Source organism: Felis catus, chromosome E1 (assembly GCF_018350175.1).
Source record: "Felis catus isolate Fca126 chromosome E1, F.catus_Fca126_mat1.0, whole genome shotgun sequence".
Classification (NCBI taxonomy): domain Eukaryota; kingdom Metazoa; phylum Chordata; class Mammalia; order Carnivora; family Felidae; genus Felis; species Felis catus.
The window spans coordinates 55,577,120-55,597,024 of record NC_058381.1 but is presented as its reverse complement, the minus strand read 5'-3'; the positions used below and the strand labels follow the sequence as shown (position 1 = coordinate 55,597,024).

Sequence of the window (19,905 nt, the reverse complement as noted above, 5' to 3'; positions counted from 1 at the left end):
CTCTTTAAAGGCCCTTTATTTGGGAAAGTAGAGGTACAGGAGCCCTAGGGAGGGCAGCTGGAATGCAGGCTGAGGAGGAGGCTTTCTCGTCCCTCCTCCTGTCCTCAGTCCCACCTCCACACCCATCTGGATACCATGCCTCTTGCATCTGCCATCTTTCATCGTGGCCATGGAGGTCAACCTTGAGGGACTGCAGAAGGGAGGCCAGGAAGCTCCCCATTGCTCCTGAACCCCAACTTCCCATGGTCGTCCCACACCGCTTCCCCTGTGCTGGTCAACATACACTGTGGACTCTAAACCACAGATTTTTGTCAGGAGGTCCTCTGTGTTCCCTGAGCACCACTCTTGCATTCGCGAAGCCCTCCTGAATCTGAGACTTCCAGGGCCGGGGACCTGCCCTCACTAACCCAACCCTGATGACAGAGGAGGAAGGCCAAGGCGTTCAGGCCAGGGCCATGGGGTGGTGAGGGGAGAATATGAAGCTTCAAGGGTCTGTGCCTTATTCTGATGTGTCCTCACCCTCATACTCGTGGTCTTAACACCTGATGGCCTACTCACAGTCAGCGGACTGCATCACTCAAGAGTAGAGACCACACCTTCGTCTTTGAAGCCCATGGTGCCCGGCAGATAGGCCTGTGTGGATAAACAGGTGATCCCGGGCCACAGAGTTCTCCAGGCCGGTGTCCACCATACCCAGTGCCCAGCCTGGAGACCTTGTGGTGTAGGTACCCAGCTTCCATAGCCCTGGAGTGGGCATGACCAACTTCCCAGAACTGGCTTCTCACTTGTATTCCTCAAGATTACTTCAGATACTTCTGTGAAAGGAGAATTCCTATTCCCTCAAGCATGAACAATTCTAATCCCAGGCCCAGCTGCTCCTTATGAAAACCCCCTTCTGCAAGGCCTCTGGATCTAGGGTCCCAGCTGCTTCTCTCTCACATTAGGTTGAGAGCCTGGCTCAAGTAGGGGGTTGGGGGGGGGGGTAGGAGGCAGGCTCTTGACTTCTAGCTGGTTAAGGGTGCCAACCTATGGAAATGGCCTTTGCTCTCCTCCATGGGCCTCCAGGTCTGGCTCCCTCACTCATCTAATGCCTCTCATCACAGTGTAAATATGTGTCACACTGAGAAAACTCACCTTTAAAATACCTTAAAGGGCACCTTTTGGGGAGAACACACTCAGTGGGAGCCAGGCTGCTCCCGCTCCCCGAGTCCCCACTGGGATTGTGGTCTTGTCTCTAGCAGTCAGGGTGTCAATGGCCATGAGATCTCCCTGGATCAGGGCTGCTGCAGGGCCTCAGTCCTTGGCAGTGGGATACCCAGGGCAGAGTGAGCCCGCCAGCTACGGGCTTCCGCCACCTGGCTTGGGGAACAGAAGTCTTCGAGGAAGATCTGGGCCAGGTTCCGGAGCCTGGTGTTGGCCGAGAGAGAGAAGCGCAGCATGCACTGCACCACGGGCATGGCAGTCAGCTCAGGGTGGGAGGCAGAGCCTGGCGAGCTCAGGTACATGATTGTGGTGACAGCGGACAGCACGGTCTCCTCGTTGGGACTGGACAGGCAGTTGATGATGAGGGGGATGCCCCCTGTCTGCAGGATGTGCTCCTTGTTGGCCTTATCTGGACACAGGTTGCAGAGGCCTCCTGGGGAAGGGCAAAGGGAGACTGGATGCTCAGGCCTGGGCATCCTCCCACCGCCCCTCCCAGCTTCTCTCGGCCCACTTTGTCCTGAGAAAGGGCCCAGGCCTATGAGAAGGTGGCCCAGGGACAAGAGATCCAAAGTCCATTCTGGTACCCAGCCCTTCCTTTCAAGGTTCCCACCTGCCCATCACAGCCTAGCCTTCAGGAAGTGGGTACCAATCCCTTCCCCTCTTGGTTCAGCCAGTTCAATGGTTAATATGCTTTCCTTTTTTTTTTTTTTTTTAAAGCAAAAACACAGGGGTGCCTGGGCGGCTCAGTCGGTTAAGCGTCCAACTTTGGCTCAGGGCATGATCTTGTGGCTTGTGAGTTTGAGTCCTGCGTCAGACACTGTGCTGACAGCTCAGAGCCTGGAGCCTGCTTTGGATTTTGTGTCTCCCTCTCTCTCTGCCACTCCCCAACTCATGCTCTGTGTCTCCTTCTCAAAAATAAACATTAAAAAAAAAATTAAAGGAAAAAAATAAAATCTGTAATACATCACTTTACAGAATTAAAAAACATAGGTAAGGTGATGGTCTCACAGGTGTATACGTGTCAAAACATATCAAATCATATCCTTTAAGGATGTACAGCTTATACTATCTCAATAAAGCGGTTATAAATACTAGAAGCCAAATTACAAGCCATCTTAATCCTACCATCTATTTAACATTTGCTTTTCATTCCTCAGTTTCAAAATATGTGAATAAATATAAACATTTAATAAAAATGTGATATAGGCGCCAGGGTGGCTCAGTTAGTTAAGCGTCCAACTCTTAGTTTCAGCTCAGGTCATGATCTCATGGTTTGTGGGATCAAGCCTTGAGTCAACGTGGAGCCTGCTTGGGATTCTCTCTCTCTGTCTCTACCCTGCTCATGTGTGTATGCTCTCTCACTCTCAAAATAAATAAGCTTATTTTAAAAACAAACAAACAAACAGGGTGCCTGAGTAGCTCAGTGGGTTGTGTCCAAATCTTGACTACAGCTCAGGTCATGATCTTATGGTTCATGAGATGGAGCCTTGCACTGGGCTTTGCACTGACAGCACGGAGTATGCATGGGATTCTCTCTCCCTCTCCTCCTCCCCTGCACTCTCTCTCTCTCAAAATAAACAAACTTTAAAACACAAAACAACGTAGGGGTGCCTGGGTGGCTTAGTCGGTTAAGCGTCTGACTTCAACTCAGGTCATGATCTCACAGTCTGTGAGTTTGAGCCCCGCGTCGGGCTCTGTGCTGTCAGCTCAGAGCCTGGAGCCTGCTTCGGATTCTGGGTCTCCCTCTCTCTCTCTGCCCCTCCCTCATTCATGCTCTCTCAAGTGAATAAACGTTGGAAAAAAAAAAAAAAGCCCCACAACGTATTTGTAAACATCTTTCCAGGCCCACAGATCTACAACCATGGCACCATCTAATGGCCATGTAGTGACTACCTTATGGATGCAGTGCAATTTATTTATTAAAAAAAATTTTTGGGGGGGGCGCCTGGGTGGCTCAGTCGGTTAAGCATCCAACTTTGGCTCAGGTCATGATCTTGCGGTCCGTGGGTTCGAGCCCTGCGTCAGGCTCTGTGCTGACAGCTCAGAGCCTGGAGCCTGTTTCAGATTCTGTGTCTCCCTCTTTCTCTGACCCTCCCCTGTTCATGTTTCATGTTCTCTCTCTGTCTCAAAAATAAATAAAATGTTAAAAAAAAAAATTAAAAAAAATTTTTTTTAACATTTTATTTATTTTTGACAGAGAAACAGAGCATGAACAGGGGAAGGGCAGAGAGAGAGGGAGACACAGATTCCAAAGTAGGCTTCAGGCTCTGAGCTGTCAGCACAGAGCCTGACATGAGGCTCTGGGCTTGAATCCACAAACCAGGATCTTGACCTGAAGTCAGATGCTTAACCAATGGAGTCACCCAAGTGCCCCTAGGGAAATGTCTTTAAAGGTCTTATCCAGTTACCCTCTAGGGACTTCTCACTGTATTTGGAATAAAATCTGAACTCCCCTTTGAGGTCTTCACAGCCCCACACCATCTAGTCTGTCCTCTCTGTCCCTGTCACTTGCAACAGCCACCACCTCAGCCCATCCTTAGGGCCTTTGGGCCCCAGATTTTCACATGCTGCCTCCCTCATGCTGGGAGTCAACCCTTCACTACTCCCTCACCAGTAAGGTTTCCTTGGAATACCCACTAGCCACTCCCCACCATGACCATGGCACTTGCCTCATCACTGCACGTCTTCTTTATACGCTTAGTATTCCCAGAAACCATCTTGGCAGGTTGGTTTTCTTGCTAACTGCCAAGCCCCACCAGAAGGTACGTGCCTTGAGGTCAAGTCCTTGGTGCTGGGCGCAAGAGGTGCTCCACAAATATTTGTTGCAGGGGTTGTAAAGCAGTGAGCCGGGGGAGGGGGGGGTAAGGTGGGGGCAGGGGAGTAAGGGTGGAATGGCCACGGGCTGGGGGATGGGACGGCTTCCTGAGGTGTTGCCCCCGTCCCAGGCTTCTGCAGTGCTGGCATTCGAGCTGTGGCTCAGAGCACCTCGGAGGGAAGGAAGCAGCTTAGTGGCGCTCTCAGAGTCACGAGGTGAGGGAGACAAGGCACTCTGATGGGGAGCTCCCTCCCTATGGGACACTCAGAGGCCTGAGCATATCCTGGGGTCCTCCTGTTGACTGCCTTCCATACTTGCTGTCTGTCCCTGTCACTGGACACCATAAGGCAAGGCCCTGCTTTCTGGTTTACTTCTGCAACCCAGGGACCTGCAATGGGGTGCTCTCACCAGACACATGCTGGGAACATGACTGAACCCCATGAAGTGTTGCTATCACCCCTATTTCAGCGGAAGCTGAGCTGTTGAGTAACTTGCCCCGAGTCCCAGGGATGGAAACCCTATGCCACTCTCATGGCACAAGTAGAAATGCTCTGGCAGGCCTCTGGCTTCCCGGACTCACCTACACCACGTCTTCTGAACTACAAGCGGTGAACCAGCCTCCTACCCACACCGTAGTCTAATGGACCGGGGGCAGAGGGTAGGATTTGTCTCCGCTGTAAAGTATGATAAGATGAATCCTGAGTCACTCTCAGCTAGTGAGTCACCATCACACACAGATGTGCCTGGGCGGGACACTGCCACCCAGGCTGGGGGATAATCAGATGGCACGTGCTGGACGGTGAAGGCAGGAGGAGGCCTCAGGACAGCTGCCCCGATCTGCTCCCTATCTGGAGACCTAGGAAGTCTCCAAGGGTGGATCCTGCGCCTGCCAGACAGAGCTCACCACTGCCTGGGGCCCAACCACAGGCACTTCTTCAAGCCCCTCTGCCTTGCTGGCAGCGATCCTCAGAGGGGAGAACACGAAGGTCTGGAAAGAGAGGGGCTTCGGGGGGGCAAGAAGTCTCAACACGAGCACCCAAAATGGAGCCAGAGGACCCAGGAGAAGCCCAGGCCGTGGGTGCTTTGAGCTATCCCTCCTGAGTCTACCTCTGTGACCCTGCCCTAAAGAACTAAGGAGGGCTGTAGGAAGAGGGTAACACAAAAAACTGGAAGCTTCCTAAACAATGCCCAACAATAGCAGGCTGGTTAGATAAAGTTCAGTACATCCATCTGATGGAAAATTATACAGTTCTTAAAAATCATGTTTTCAAAGAATATTTAATACGGGAAAATGCTTACAACATAAGGTTGAGGAGGAAAGAAAGTCATCAAACTGAATATACGATAAAAATGCAATAAAAAAAGCAAGCCCAATAAGATGTCACCTCTTCTGAGAGCCTTCTGTGACACCCCTAACCAGCCCCCTCCCCACCTTCATTTCCTTCCTTCACACCTAGTTACTGGTCATCATGTTTACTGAAGGTTGCCCCACTAGACAACAAATCCCACAAGGGTGGGAACTTTGTCTTGTCCCATGCTGTCGCCTCAGGCTGGCATATAACACATGCTCAGTAAACAGATACATTAAAAAAAGACAAGCTGGAAACACAGCAAAATGCTAACAATACTTAGTTCTGTGCAGCAGGATTAGGAGTCATTTTTATTTTATTTTCCAAGTTTTCCTCCATGAAAAAAAAATTTTTTTGTAACCAGGAAAAGGATTTAAAAAAAACAAAACAAAAAAGCTGAATTTCACCTAGAAAGTAAAAGCCAGGGCACGTGGGTGGTTCAGTCAGTTAACCATCTGACTCTTGATTTTGGCTCAAGTCATGAGCTCGTGTTTTGGGAGTTTGAGCCCCGCGTTGAACTTGGGATCCTCTCTCTGCCCCTCCCCCCACACGTGCTCTATCTCTCTCTGTAAAGAGAGCTTTCCTATTCTTCCTTTCTAATCTTATATTCTAATAAACTTTTGCTTGCTGCTCAAAAAAAAAACAAAACCTCATCAAATGACACCATTTAACAAAATTAATAGACTTAATATATAAAGTCTATTAATATATATTAAGTATTAAATTATATAATAATAGACTTAACATATAAAGAAATATATATTACTGGGGCGCCTGGGTGGCTCAGCTGGTTGAGTGTCTTGATTTTGGCTGACTGACTCTTGATTTCAGCTCAGGTTATGATCTCACAGTTCGTGGGACTGAGCCACACATCAGGCTATGTGCTGACAGTGCGGAGCCTGCTTTGGATTCTTTCTCCTTCTCTCCTCTGCCCCTCCCCGGCTTGAGTGTGTGTGTGTGTGTGTGTGTGTGTGTGTGTGTGTGTGTGTGTGTGTTATTCTTTCTCTCAAAATGAATAAACATAACAAAAAAGATTTAAAATATATTACTATCAATGAAAGATGAACACAATGTAAAAAATGAACAGAGACTTGGATAACTCTGCACAATAGGGCCAGTGTAGGACACCGTGGTCATAGCTACTTCTCAGAGGCAGGATCAGATGCCTCCACACGCCTATCATGGCTAAAACAAAGCAGAACGACAATAGTAAGAGCTGGTGGGAGGTGGGGATGCTGGAATTCTCATACACAGGGGGTATGGGGGTCTCACACTACATAATGAAGGTGGAAAAGTATGTGGCAGCTTCACAAGTTAAACATCCACCTACCCTAGGACTCAACAATTTCACTTCTACGTAATTCTGAGAAAAAGGAGTACATACCTATACAAGAAAACTTGTGTACAAACTAACAGCTTTCTTCATAAAGGCTCTAAATTAGAAACAACTCAAATCTCCAGCAACAGGTGAACGGATGAACAAATTGTGGCATATTCATACGAAGACATGAACTAAGGACACTGTAAAAATCTGGATGGATATCAAAAACACTGAGTGAAAGAAACCAGACACAGGAGTACATCCTGTGTGATTGTATGCAGATGGAGTTCAAGAACAGGCAAAACAGGGGCACCTGGCTGGCTCAGTTGGTGGAGCATGTGACTCTTGATCTCAGGGTCGTAAGTTCCAGCCCCATGGTGGGTGTGGAGATCACTTAAAAATAAAATCTTGGTGGGGCGCCTGGGTGGCTCAGCTGGTTGAGCATCTGACTTTGGCCCAGGTCATGATCTCATGATTCATGAGTTCGAACCCCACGTCGGGCTCTGCGCCGAACAGCTCAGAGCCCGGAGCCTGCCTCCGATTCTGTGTCTCCCTCCCTCTCTGCTCCTCCCCCACTCACACTAGGTCTCTCTCTCAAAAATGAATAAATGTTTAAAAAAATAAAAAATAAAATAAAATAAAATCTTGGGGGCACCTGGGTGGTTCAGTTGGTTAAGCATCCGACTTTGGCTCAGGTCATGATCTCATGGTTCGTGAGTTTGGGCCACACTGGGCTCTGTGCTGACAGCTCTGAGCCTGGAGCCTGCTTTGGATTCTGTCTCCCTCTCTCTCTGCCCCTTCCGTGTTCATGGTCTATCGCTCTCCGTCTCAAAAGTAAATAAGAATTAAAATAAATAAATAAAATATGGGGCACCTGGCTGGCTCAGTCGGTTAAGTGTCCGACTGTGGCTCAGGTCATGATCTCACAGTTCATGGGTTCGAGCCCCGTGTCAGGCTCTGTGCTGACAGCTCCGAGCTTGGAGCCTGCTTCAGATTCTGTGTCTCCCTCTCTCTCTGTCCCTTCCCTATTCACGCTCTGTCTCTGTCTCAAGAATAAATAAACATTAAATAAATCAAATCAAATCAAATCAAGGAAGGGAGGGAGGAAGGAAGGAAGGACAGACGGACGGACGGACAGGTAAAACCCATGGGTTAGAATATTTGTTACCTGGGGGGGTGGAAGACACTAACTGGGAAAGGGACCTTTCTGGGGAGATGGAAACATTCTAGGTCTTGATTTTAGTGGTTACATAGATATACATATACCTTAATGAATTTAATAATCCAATAAACTGCACTGGATGTTGTGTGGAAATGCTGAATCATTATATCATACACCTGAAACTAATATTACACTGAATTTTAACTAACCAAAATTTAAAACCTTAAAAAAAACAAGAAAAAGTTCAAGAAAAAAAATTCGTCAAACTGACACTTAAGATATGTGCACGTCACTGTATGTTGATGGTGCTGCCATTTAAACCGTGGTTACCAAACAAAAGGGAGACCAAGTTCTGACTGGCTGATGAAAGTGTTTCAGGCAAACCAGACAAGACAAAAAAAAAGAATAAGAGGCAAAAGCAGGGCCCTTCTAGACACACGGAACCACAGAAACCCCCAGGAGAGGCAAGAGAGAAAAACCCCAAGTAAAACCAAGGATGAGAAAGCCGAAGGCTCAGAGAGGTCAGGTAGGGGACCTCAGGTCACACAGCAAGAAGGGCACTGATGCCGCGACAGGAAGGTCTAAGGATTGTTCTGGGGAATTAAATGAGGTCATGCCCTAGGAGAGAGTGGCCCAAGACTTTATGCCCTCTGATGATTCAGACGCCTCAGGGCACTGGGCTGGATGCAGCCCATCCCAGATAAAAGTCTTCATCTGAGCCTATTTATCCTTGGGTTTTACTTTAGCATCTTGAAAACAGTTCTTTCTGAAATTTAAATGTGGAGAGACAGAACAGTAAGTAGAGAAAGCTACCATTATGTGTAAACAGGAGGGGAACAAGGTGACAGGCTTAGAGATGGAAGATAGGCTTCTCTGAAAATGTCTTGCACAGGGGCGCCTGGGTGGCGCAGTCGGCTAAGCGTCCGACTTCAGCCAGGTCACGATCTCGCGGTCCGTGAGTTCGAGCCCCGCATCGGGCTCTGGGCTGATGATGGCTCAGAGCCTGGAGCCTGTTTCCGATTCTGTGTCTCCCTCTCTCTCTGCCCCTCCCCCGTTCATGCTCTGTCTCTCTCTGTCCCAAAAATAAATAAACGTTGAAAAAAAAATTTTTGAAAATGCCTTGCACGTAGTTTTGACCTAAACTCATGAATGTTTCCCATAATAACAAACGTCAAATTACATCAAAAGAAGGAAAAACAAGGCTTTTCGCACTTCTGACCTATATTTCACTTCTGGAAATTTACTCTACAGGCATACCCCATACAGGGGAGAAATGACATACAAATAAGGTATTCCACTGCAGCACCACCTGTGAGGGCGAAGTGGAGACAACCTGAATGGCCACCCCTAAATGTGCCCCTGCCTCCGTTGCACAGAATAGCAGGCAGCATTCACAAAGAATGAGGCAGCTCCTTATGGGCTGATACTGCAGGTGCACTGAGACATGATGCTAAGCTAAAAAAAAAAAAAAAAAAAAAAAGAGAGAGAGAGAGAGAAAAGAAAGAAAAAGCAGAACATACATATCATATGCCACCACAAGCGTAGAACTTGCAAAAAGGTGTAAGTGTAAATACACATATTTGTTCATAAATCCTGAAAATAATCTCTGGGAGGATATAAAAGAAACTAGTAAATGGCTGCTTCCAGAAGAGGCTACAGAAGGTGTTACTGTTGACGACATATCCTTTTGAATTCTGTACCATGTGACTCAATCATGTATTCACATAAATTAACACACACACACACACACACACACACACACACACACACAGACACAGACACACACACCTTGCTTGGGTCCAGAACTAAGTGGAAGGGAAACTGGTCTCTGCAAGTCCAGGAGGGAGGGCAGAGACTGCCCTGGTCCAGCTAGTGTGGAAGGAAGCAGTGGGGTGAGAACACTGACGTCACCCCCTTTCTGTAAGGGGAATCCTGCCACAGACGGATGGCTGAGGAATTCATTTTTTTTTTTTTAATGTTTATTCATTTTTGAGACCGAGAAAGAGAGCATGCGCTCGAAAGAGAACAGGGGAGGGGCAGAGAGAGAGGTGGACATGGGGCTCCACACTGACAGTAGACAGCATGACATGGGGCTCAAACCCACGAACCATGAGATCATGACCCGAGCTGAAGTTGGGTGCTTACCTGACTGGCCACCCAGGCACCCCTTCCTTGCTTTTTGTTTTGTTTCATTTTATTTGACGTGAACTCTAAGCCCGTGAGGCTTGAACTCATGACCTCCGAGATCATGAGTTGAGTTGCATGCCTACTGAGGCAGAAGGTGCCCCAAGGAATTCCTTTTTAAGCAGAAAGCTGTATGATCCCAGGAGCCTACCTAACTCATCAGTGAGAGAAGGAGGTATAGTGAAGCCCCAGAATATGGAGGACAAAGCAAAGGTGGGCAGATCTAGTTAGATTCCTGGCACTGCCACTGAGGACCTAGGTGACCAGAGCAAGCAACTCAGTTTCTCTAAGCCTCAGTTTCTTTATCAGCAAAATGGCTCAAGATAATTGAAAAAATGTGATCAAGTACCACCACCGCCCCCGCCACTCAGCACGCAGTACATGTGGACCAAGCACGCACCTGTTTATAGCCCCAGAGGCTGGCACAGGGCCATACCTTCAACCCACATGTACAGAAAGAAATGACACATACAGGTAGAGTTTAACAATGAGAATGCACGTACCCATGTAACCAGCACCAAGGTCAAGAAGGAAAATAGTCAGCAACCCAAAAGCCTCTGCATGTCCCTTCCTGATCCAATTCTCTCCCATCAGAGGTGAACACCTTCCTGACTTGTAATAGTTTAATAATTTCTAATTAACAAGCAGGAACTTTTAAATTTTTAATAAAAAATAATTTTACTATATATACCCCTGCTATACTAATACCATAACTCACTTCCGCCTATCTTTGGATTTTACGGAAATATAGTTACACTGTATGTATTATGTGTGGTGGAGCACCATTTGCTTAACGTCAGGTAAGATTACTACATGTAGCTACAGATTGTTCATTTACCTTGCTAAGTGAGCAGTATGAATATCCCATAATGTCAGCATCCACTCTATTATTGACTGTTTCAAGTTTGGAACTGTTATAGATCATGCTGCTGGTGACATTTTTGCATGTGTCTGCATGTGCATGTACCCTAACCCTATGAATACAATTCTGGGTCATGGGGAGTGCCTGCCTTCAATTTTATTAAGTAGTATTTCCAGGGGGGCGCCTGGGTAGCTCACCTGGTTAAGTGTCTGACTCTTGGTTTCAGTTCAGGTCATGATCTCACGGTTTGTGGGATCGAGCCCCATGTCGGGCTTTGCACTAATGCAAGCCTGCTTGGAATTCTCTGTCTCCCTCTCTCTCTGCCCCTCTTCCATGTGTGTGCGCTGTCTCTCAAAGTAAGTAAGTATTAAAAAAAAATTTTTTCCCCAGAGATTGCTGAGGATTTATCTTTGTCTTTTTTTCTTTTCTTTTCTTTTCTTTTTTAAATACTGGTCTTTTTCTGAGCACCACCACCATCTGGTGGCAACTACATGTATTGCAGGAAATAGAAACCGGGAAAGTAATTTAACATGAATTCTGGGAAGCCACTTACTTGAACCCCGTTTTATTTATTTTTATGTATTTTTTAAGTAGGCTCCACGTCCAGCGCTGAACTCAAGACGTGAGCTAAGATCAAGAGTCAGACTCTTAACCAATGCAGCCAGTTAGGTGCTCCCCGGAACCCTGATTTAGTAACAAAACTGCCAAGTATTCTGTGATATCCTAAGATTCAACCAGTTTTCTTGGAGGCAGAGAATTCTCTTCTGGCATCTCTCTCTCTTTTTTTTTTTGTAAGTTTTCTGGCACTTTTTTAAGTTTATTTATTTTTTATTTTTTTTTTTTAATTTTTTTTTTCCAACGTTTATTTTTGGGACAGAGAGAGACAGAGCATGAACGGGGGAGGGGCAGAGAGACAGGGAGACACAGAATCGGAAGCAGGCTCCAGGCTCCGAGCCATCAGCCCAGAGCCTGACGCGGGGCTCGAACTCACGGACCGCGAGATCGTGACCTGGCTGAAGTCGGACGCTTAACCGACTGCGCCACCCAGGCGCCCCAAGTTTATTTATTTTGAAAGAGAGAGATACAGCATGAGCGAGCATAAGAAGGAGAGGGAGGGAGGGAGGGAGGGAGGGAGGGAGGGAGAGAGAGAGAGAGAGAGAGAGAGAGAGAGAATCCCAAGCAGGCTCTGCACTGTGTGTGTGCAGCCCCACTCGGGGCTCAAACTCATGAACCATGAAATGATGACCCGAGTTGAAATCAAGAGTCAGATGCTTGCTCAACTGACTGGGTCACCCAGACGCCCTCTCCTGGTTCCTTTGTGTCTCCATACAGCATCTAGGCTGATGCAGTGGTGAACACACTGCATCTAGAACGCGTGAGAGTCAACCAATAGTGCTTTGGGCAAACATTCCCAAATTAATGCCAAAGGCTTCATTTGGAGCAAGAGCTCCAAATTCTTTCACTCATTTGAGTATTTACTGAGATCCAGGCTTTTTCTCTGGCTCTCTGTAATTCACCCACTCCCACCTCCCATCCCAAACAAGGGCAGCTCTGGCCCGAACCACTGCTGTCTCCCAGTGGCAGCTCCTCTTAGTGGGCGATCAAGCAAGGCCCCGGGCTGTGCACAGATAGCGTGGAAATGGCAAGGTGCAGTGGAAACAAAGAACAAAGGAAGACGATGCTCTGTAGTTTCAGCATTGGGTCTGCCAGCTGGGTCCCCTGGGCATGGAATTTGGATCCAGGGAGACTGGGTAAATTCCTGGCTCTAGTCATCACTAACAGTGTGAGCCCCAGGCAATGGACCTAACCTCACTGAAGAGCTGTTTCCTCATACATAAAGAGGGCTGAGTCCTACCTGCCTTGCGGCTGGTGACACACTCAGAGACCTTGCAGGCAGTGCTGGTACAAGGTGGGCATGTGCTGGCAAGTTGTGGGCACGCCGTGGGCAGACAGTAGGCATCCAGAAAGGCAGCTTTTATCATAACAGCTCCCAACCAGAGCCCTTCACCCCGAGGGGAAAAAGGCAGCCAGGACTACAACCAAAAGGTAAAACAGTTCTACAGTTGTTCTAAACGGGCAAATCCACAAAAGAAAAGGCCAAGAAAGGGGAAGGTAGAGAGACTCAAAAATCCCTGCGGGCTACAGGCAACCACCGGAACCAGATTCTTCTTTAAGGTTGTAGTCATCCTCCCCAGGGTATTTCACAGGTCACAGGAAGATGGCCCCCCGGAAAGTCAATGGTCAGGGACCCCAACTCGCCACAGTGCAGCTTTCAGACCTGCCACCACAGCCCACAAAAACAACTGCAGCTGAACCAAAGGGCTGGCGGTCAGGCCCTCAGCCCCCAGGGCGGGCAGAGCCACTTGACAGGAGGTCTCATCTCAGCGCTGAGCGCATCAGCACCACCCCAGAAGCATGCCTGCCACTGTGGTGGGCTGCAAGGGCAGGCGGAAGGAAGCCTGCATTCGGACCCTGCTCTGCCATGAACCAGCCGAGGGGCAGGGCTCTCTCCATGCCTGGTTCCTCATCAGTAACATGAAGGGTTTGGAGGAAGTGCCTTTCAACCTTCCACAGACCTAGGAACTGGGAACTCCTCTGCCCTCTTCTAGAATCTGACAGCCTTGGTTTCTGTCCCAGGCTGGCACTCTTTAAACCTCGGGCCAACCCACTGATCCTTCCTAAGCCTCAGACTCCTTATGGAAAATGAAAGTTATGAGCGCCACTTTCAATGTCTCAGGGTCAGAGGCGACAAAGCACAGAAGGCAGTGCCTGGCACACAGAGGGTGCTCCCTGAGTGCCAGCTATCACTCCACGTCCTCCGAAGTGCGAGAGCACCAGCTCTGTAGCTAGGGGGGCCCGGGTGCAGCGCCAACACGTGCATTAGGGCCAGGCTCCCTTTGCCTAATGCTGCCCAGACACTCGCTGGGAGGCCAACGATCAACTTTCATTATTTTTTCTATTATTCAGTGTTTTTCCAGAAGGAAAGAACCCCTGAGGCAGACAAGTGGTTCCCCTCGTGAAGGACAGCATGCCATCCCACCTCCTCTTTGGGAGATGAGGGAACTGTTTATCCTCAGAGGGGGCCCTGGACACCAGGCCCTTGGGGTGGAGGCCTAGGGGATCCTGCAGCTACAGACACTTGATCTCATTTGATTCTCTCAACAACTCTGTGAGGCAGGTACTGGTGCTGCCCCGCCTGACATGATGAGGGAAGGCAAATCACAGGCCAGGAGTTAAGCGGGAGAGCCAGGACTTGAACCCAGGCCTGCCTGACCCCAAAGCCCAGCTCTTACCAAACTCACTACGCTCCTTGCCAACCAACGGACACTGGTTTTGGTTCTGTGGGCCACAGGCAATCTAACCCACCTCTTCTCTCTGCCAGTTATTCCAGAACCAACCCCACTCAGGGCTGCAGCAACAAGTCATGGTTAATGCTCTGCACCTTCTGGGCCCTTCCCTCCCCTTCCCCAGAGATAGGCAAAGCTGGGCTCTGTCCTCGTGGAGATCACAATCTCAGGCCACGAAAGAGTCAAAGCTACAAAGCACAGCACAGAGCCTGTTAGTGGAATAAGCACCCGACAGCTGACCATTTAGGGCCAGCAACATTAAGAGAAAAGGAAATGACAGCAACAGCAAGACGTGCACCTAAGCATGACAGGGACTCTCGGTCTCGCACAATAAATACAAGAGAAATCTACTCTGCCGACAACCCCATGGAGGGATTCAAGGCTGGGAAAGCTACTATTCTGGGGATTAGGGATCTTGCGCTGGTGGGAAGGAGAGGAAGAGAAAATAAGGAGGAAAAGTGGCAGGGAAAAGCTTGGTGACAATGATACTAACAGAGTAACCAGCTAGGCAAAGTACCTTCACGGAGACAGACACACGCACCCGTGCGTCTGTTCCCCCGACAGTCCTGCAGAGTAGGGCAAACACAGGTGAGGGAATGAGTCTCAAAGAAGGGACAGATGGAACTCAACCACAAGAATCAGCTAGGAAGTGGAACAGCTGGGACTGGGGATTCTAGGTCCAGGGCTTGATCACCCACTCTGGGAAGCTGCCCAGGAGAGCAAGAATCCAGGCCAGGCCCAGCACACCAGGGGCTCAGAGAGCTCCTGCCTTGGGAAAGTTACTTCCTGATCCTGCAAAAACTTTTTTTGGTTGACTGCTCCTTTCATGCAAGTTTTCTCCAGTCAAAAGCTTGAGCTGGAGGAGCTCTACTGCTCCCAGGTGGAGGTTTAGCCACATGCTCCGCAGGGGCCACTGTCACCATTCAGATGGCAGAAGCTGTGGAGCAGAGGGAGGGGCTGGAGGACGTACACAGAAGAAAATCTTAAAGTGACCGATTGTTTAGAATATTTACTTAGCATAATAACCTTCCAGAGGGACAGAGACACGAGCCAGCACCACTCGTACACCTGGGCAACTGGGGCTCCTGGCCCTGCTTCAGAGGGCTTCACTCTAAGAGCCTTCTCCACAGGTTGAAGAGTCCAGGGAGTCCACCCAGAGCCCATCCTCCTCTGCCCCATACCTGGAGCTCTAGGCCCTGAACCTGCTCCCACAACTGCATGGGCCTCTTTCCTGGATCCTGACTCCCAGGCGGGTGGACTCGAACGATGGTGTGTGCAACCCCTGTTGTGCGGACACTCCTAAGTCCTAAGGAGTGGCCACAGAGCAGGTATGGACAGAGCCAGGATGTCCACACCTAAGGATGTGAGACCTACTGTGGTGACAAGAGGAGGGACGACCCCCATTTGTACTCTGGCCCCAGGTACCCCAAATAGAAGGGGCCAACCTGGATGGTCTTTCAAAATTTTAAATCACACCTACCAATGATGTATTCAGCGCAAAAAAAAAAAAAAAAGTTTTAGTTAATTCTATCAAGGCCTACAGCCTAACTTCTAGGCTACAGAAGATAAAGGGGAAAGAGGAACAAATAAATGACACCAGAAAGAGGCAACCAGACAATTAGGAAGGCAGGAAATTCTGCAGAACTGGTCTGGATCCTTTAATATTTAGTGTTACAAAAGAAGGGTCTACTAATGATTAAAAGAGATAACTTATTTTTTAATTTTTTATTTATTATTTTTTAAAGATTTTATTTTTTAAGTAATCCCTACACCCAAACTCACAACTCCAAGATCAAGAGTTCGATGCTCCACTGACTGAGCCAGCCAAGCTCCCCAAAAGGAGACAATTTATGTAGTCACTTCCTTCCAAAGAGTACATGGAAAGAGGAAGAAAAAAGAGTAACTTTACAGTGGAGAAACTTGACCAACACCACCTCAGCCAGGTGATTAAAGCCGTCACCCACAGTGAGAAGTCATGCTGAGAGCACGGCCCCATGACATGGTGTGATGTGATGAAAACGGCACTTAACCTCTGTGGCTGTCCTTCCCCAAACCCATAACCCAGTCTAATCAGGAAAAAGGCATCAGACAAACCCCAGTTAAGGCAGAGTTTACAAAATACCTGACTGGCAATCCTTGAAACCATCAATGCCATCAAAAAAAAAAAAAAAAAAAAAAAGGGAGTGTCTAAGAGACTGGCAAGTCCAAAGGAACCTAAGATGTGACAACTAAAAGTAATATAGTATCCTGGATGGGATCCTGGAACAGTAAAAGGCTATTACAGAAACACTAAGGAAATGTGAATTGTGTGGACTTTAGTTAATAATGTATCAATACTGGGTTTACTAATTGTAACAAATGTACCATACTAATGTAGGATGTTAATAATAGAGAAGCTGGATGTGGCATATATGGGAACTCTCTGTATTATTCTTGCGATTTTTCTAAAACTGTTGTAAAATACAAAGTTCATGGGGCATCTAGCTGGCTCATAGACGGAGCATGCAACTCTTGATCTCAGAGTCATGAGTTCAAGCCCTTCACTGGGCATAGAGCTTAATTAAAAAAAAAAAAAAATTTTTTTTTTTTTTTTTTTTAGGGTGCCTGGGTTGTGCAGTCAGTTAAGCAGCCAACTTTGGCTCAGGTCACGATCTCACAGCTTGTGGGTTCAAGCCCCACAGTGGGATCTGTGCTGACAGCTCGTAGCCTGCAGCCTGCTTTGGATTCTGTGTTTCCCTCTCTCTCTGCTTCTCCCCTGCTCATGCTCTCTCTCTCTCTCTCTTTCTCAAAAAATGAATAAACATTGGGGCGCCTGGGTGGCGCAGTCGGTTAAGCGTCCGACTTCAGCCAGGTCACGATCTCGCGGTCTGTGAGTTCGAGCCCCGTGTCAGGCTCTGGGCTGATGGCTCAGAGCCTGGAGCCTGTTTCCGATTCTGTGTCTCCCTCTCTCTCTGCCCCTCCCCCGTTCATGCTGTGTTTCTCTCTGTCTCAAAAATAAATAAACGTTAAAAAAAAAAATGAATAAACATTTAAAAAATTAAAGAAATAAAACACGAAGTTCATTTAAAAAGAGAGAAAGACAGAAAGAGAGAAAGAGAGAGCTAAGGAACATAACAACCAGATTAAATGCATGAATTCTGGATTGGTTCCTGGTTTATACAAACCAACAGGAAAATGTCATTTTGGGAACTATTAGAAAAATTTGCATAAGTATTAAGTGATAATGGATTTATTATAAAATGTTTTTTTCTCAGGGCGCCTGGGTGGCTCAGTTGGTTAACCATCTGATTCCTGATTTCAGCTCAGGTCATGATCTCACGATTCGTGAGACTGAGCCCCACATGGGGCTCTGCACTGACAGCTCGGAGCCTGCTTGTGATTGATTCTCTTTCTCTCTCTCTCTCTCTGCCCCTCCCCAACTGGCAGGCGTGTGGGTTTTCTCTTTTAAAATAAATTAATAAATAAATAAAAGGTTTCTTTCTCTATGTAAATAAGATTCCTTTGGTTGTGTAGAAAAACGTTATTTTTTAAGATGCATATTGAAAAATGAACATTTGTCCTCAGAATAAATCCAAACTCTTTTCCATGGCCTAGATCTAAGTCCCTATAAATTCTGGTGCCGCCCACCTCTGTAACCCATTTTGTACCAATCTGCTTCATTCACCATACCTGCCACATCAGCCTTCTTTCTGGCTCCTCCTGCTTTAGGGTTCCTGACCATGCTGGGCCTCTTTCTACAATGACTTCCCATGATGGCAGAAATGAAGCAGCTCCCACCTATGCTCTCCATCATCACCCTGTTCACTTCTTTCAGAGCCTCAGCTTTTTTGTTTGTTTGCTCACCATCTGTCTCCCCCTACTAGAATGTAAGTTCCTTGAGGGCAAAGACCTTTCCACAACTTGTTCCCCATATCTCCAGCATTCAGAACAGCAGGGGCCCCTGGGTGGCTCAGGCAGCTAAGCATCTGACTCTTGATTTCAACTCAGGTCATGATCTTATGGATCCTGAGATCAAGTCCCACATCAGGCTCTGCACTGACAGTGCGGAACCTGCTTAGGATTCTCTCTCCCCCGACTCTGTCCCGCCCCTTCTCCCTCTCTCAAAATAAACTTAAAGAAAAAAACAAAACAAGAACAGTAACTTCCTCACACAGTACATGCCCAATAAGTATGTCCACTGAATACTTCATAGGTTTTAGACCATAACAACTACAGAAGTCATAGCCATTCCAAATCACCTCTACGTCTCCTGATATTAATACATTAAGACACAGATGTTTATGGGGCACCTGGGTGGCTCAGCTGGTTAAGCATCCAACTTCTGCTAGAGTCATGATCTCTTGGTTCCTGAGTTCGAGCCCCGCGACAGGCTCTGTGCTGACAGCCTGGAGCCTGCCTCGGATTCTGTGTCTCCCTCTCTCTGCCTCTCCCCCATGTGCACGCTTTCTCTCTTAAAAATAAACTTAAAAAATTTTTTTTTTTCTAATAGAGATGTTTATTTTTTTTTTAATTTTTTTCAACGTTTATTTATTTTTGGGACAGAGAGAGACAGAGCATGAACGGGGGAGGGGCAGAGAGAGAGGGAGACACAGAATCGGAAACAGGCTCCAGGCTCTGAGCCATCAGCCCAGAGCCTGACGCGGGGCTAGAACTCACGGACCGCGAGATCATGACCTGGCTGAAGTCAGACGCTTAACCGACTGCGCCACCCAGGCGCCCCTCTAATAGAGATGTTTAAAAACGGCATTCTATAAACGTTTTTCCCTTCAAGTGGCTTCAATCCATTCCCTCAATTATTATCTCATCTCTAAGTGGGAGGGAAAGCACGCATGCAGAGGAAGTCCTGGGCATTAGTTGCAGACCTGACTCAGGCTAGCTGTGACCCGGGACAATGTGTTAACCGAGGAGGTGGCACAGACATCGCTGGTACAGACAATGAGACGACCTGCCTTCTCAGCAGAGGGACTGCTTAAAAGATTCCTTTCCCAATGACTCACTTATCTCACCAAGTCAAATCAGGCATCTGGGAGATCTGCCCCATCCTTACCAATAGCAAACTCCACCAGGTTTTCATTCTCCTCCGACAGCGAATCGAGGAATAAATCAAGGACCTGCAGCTGCCGCAGATACTGGTAGTTATTGGGGTCATAGGCGAAGTTGGCGAGGTTGGCCAGTACTTGCTCCTTGGCGTCTGCGGTAGAAAAGCGGCATTGGGGCCAGGTTTGGAACGGCTGTGGCGGCCGGACCACTGCCCCGTCTTCTGCCCCCCACCCTGCCCTTCTCACCTTGGCTCTCCGTCTCTTGGAATTCCGTGACCAGTGCCTGCAGGTATCCCAGGCGCCCGACGTGGGGGTCTACCTTCGGCTTCTGGGCCATGGTCGGGGGGGCAGAGGGGGACCGGGGAAGGACAGGAGAGTGGGAGGTGAGGCCGAAAATAGGTTCCTTTCCTGGCCTCAGGTTCTGCCGAAGTTGGAATGTGGGGGTGAGGAGAGGCCTCAGGACCTTGTAAAAACTGGGCGTGAAAACCTAAATTTGGACGCAGGAGACGAGGACGAGGGACTAGCAACAACCAGAGCTTAGCTTCCGAGCTTGGTTTTCTGCTCGATTCCAGGTTTCCGGCGGAAGCCTCACTTAGCCCCACCCCAGAGGGCGGAAGGGGCGG

The 19,905-nt window shown here is 48.1% G+C and overlaps 1 protein-coding gene across 4 annotated transcripts; it reads right to left on the bottom strand.

Moving 5' to 3' along the window:
* Position 1: 1 nt before the first annotated feature.
* ARMC7 (armadillo repeat containing 7) lies at positions 2-19,884 on the bottom strand. 4 transcript variants are annotated; one of them, XR_891108.3, is made up of 4 exons: positions 19,529-19,881; positions 19,291-19,434; positions 12,752-12,905; positions 1,500-1,636 (listed from the first exon to the last, which is right to left on the bottom strand). XR_891108.3 is itself a non-coding variant. In XM_023243964.2 (4 exons), exons 1-4 carry the CDS (start codon positions 19,617-19,619, stop codon positions 14,502-14,504), a joined length of 396 nt encoding a protein of 131 aa, XP_023099732.2. In that variant the 5' UTR covers positions 19,620-19,882; the 3' UTR covers positions 12,912-14,501. The 4 variants fall into 4 exon arrangements, 3 of the variants coding, with proteins under 3 accessions (XP_003997189.2, XP_011287659.2, XP_023099732.2); XM_023243964.2 differs by lacking the exons at positions 1,500-1,636; positions 12,752-12,905 and adding exons at positions 12,912-14,657; positions 16,878-16,882 and having other exon boundaries at positions 19,529-19,882; XM_003997140.4 differs by lacking the exon at positions 12,752-12,905 and having other exon boundaries at positions 2-1,636; positions 19,529-19,880.
* Positions 19,885-19,905: the final 21 nt, after the last annotated feature.

What these genes read in the sequence shown, in the direction of transcription:
- ARMC7 (XM_003997140.4), bottom strand. Translation starts at nt 19,619, where the DNA reads ATGGCCCAGAAGCCGAAGGTAGACCCCCACGTCGGGCGCCTGGGATAC. An exon ending in CCAAGAGACGGAGAGCCAAG is followed by an intron (nt 19,435 to 19,528) that starts GTGAGAAGGGCA and finishes TTTCTACCGCAG; the next exon opens with ACGCCAAGGAGCAAGTACTG. An exon ending in CCTGGTGGAGTTTGCTATTG is followed by an intron (nt 1,637 to 19,290) that starts GTAAGGATGGGG and finishes GCCCTTCCCCAG; the next exon opens with GAGGCCTCTGCAACCTGTGT.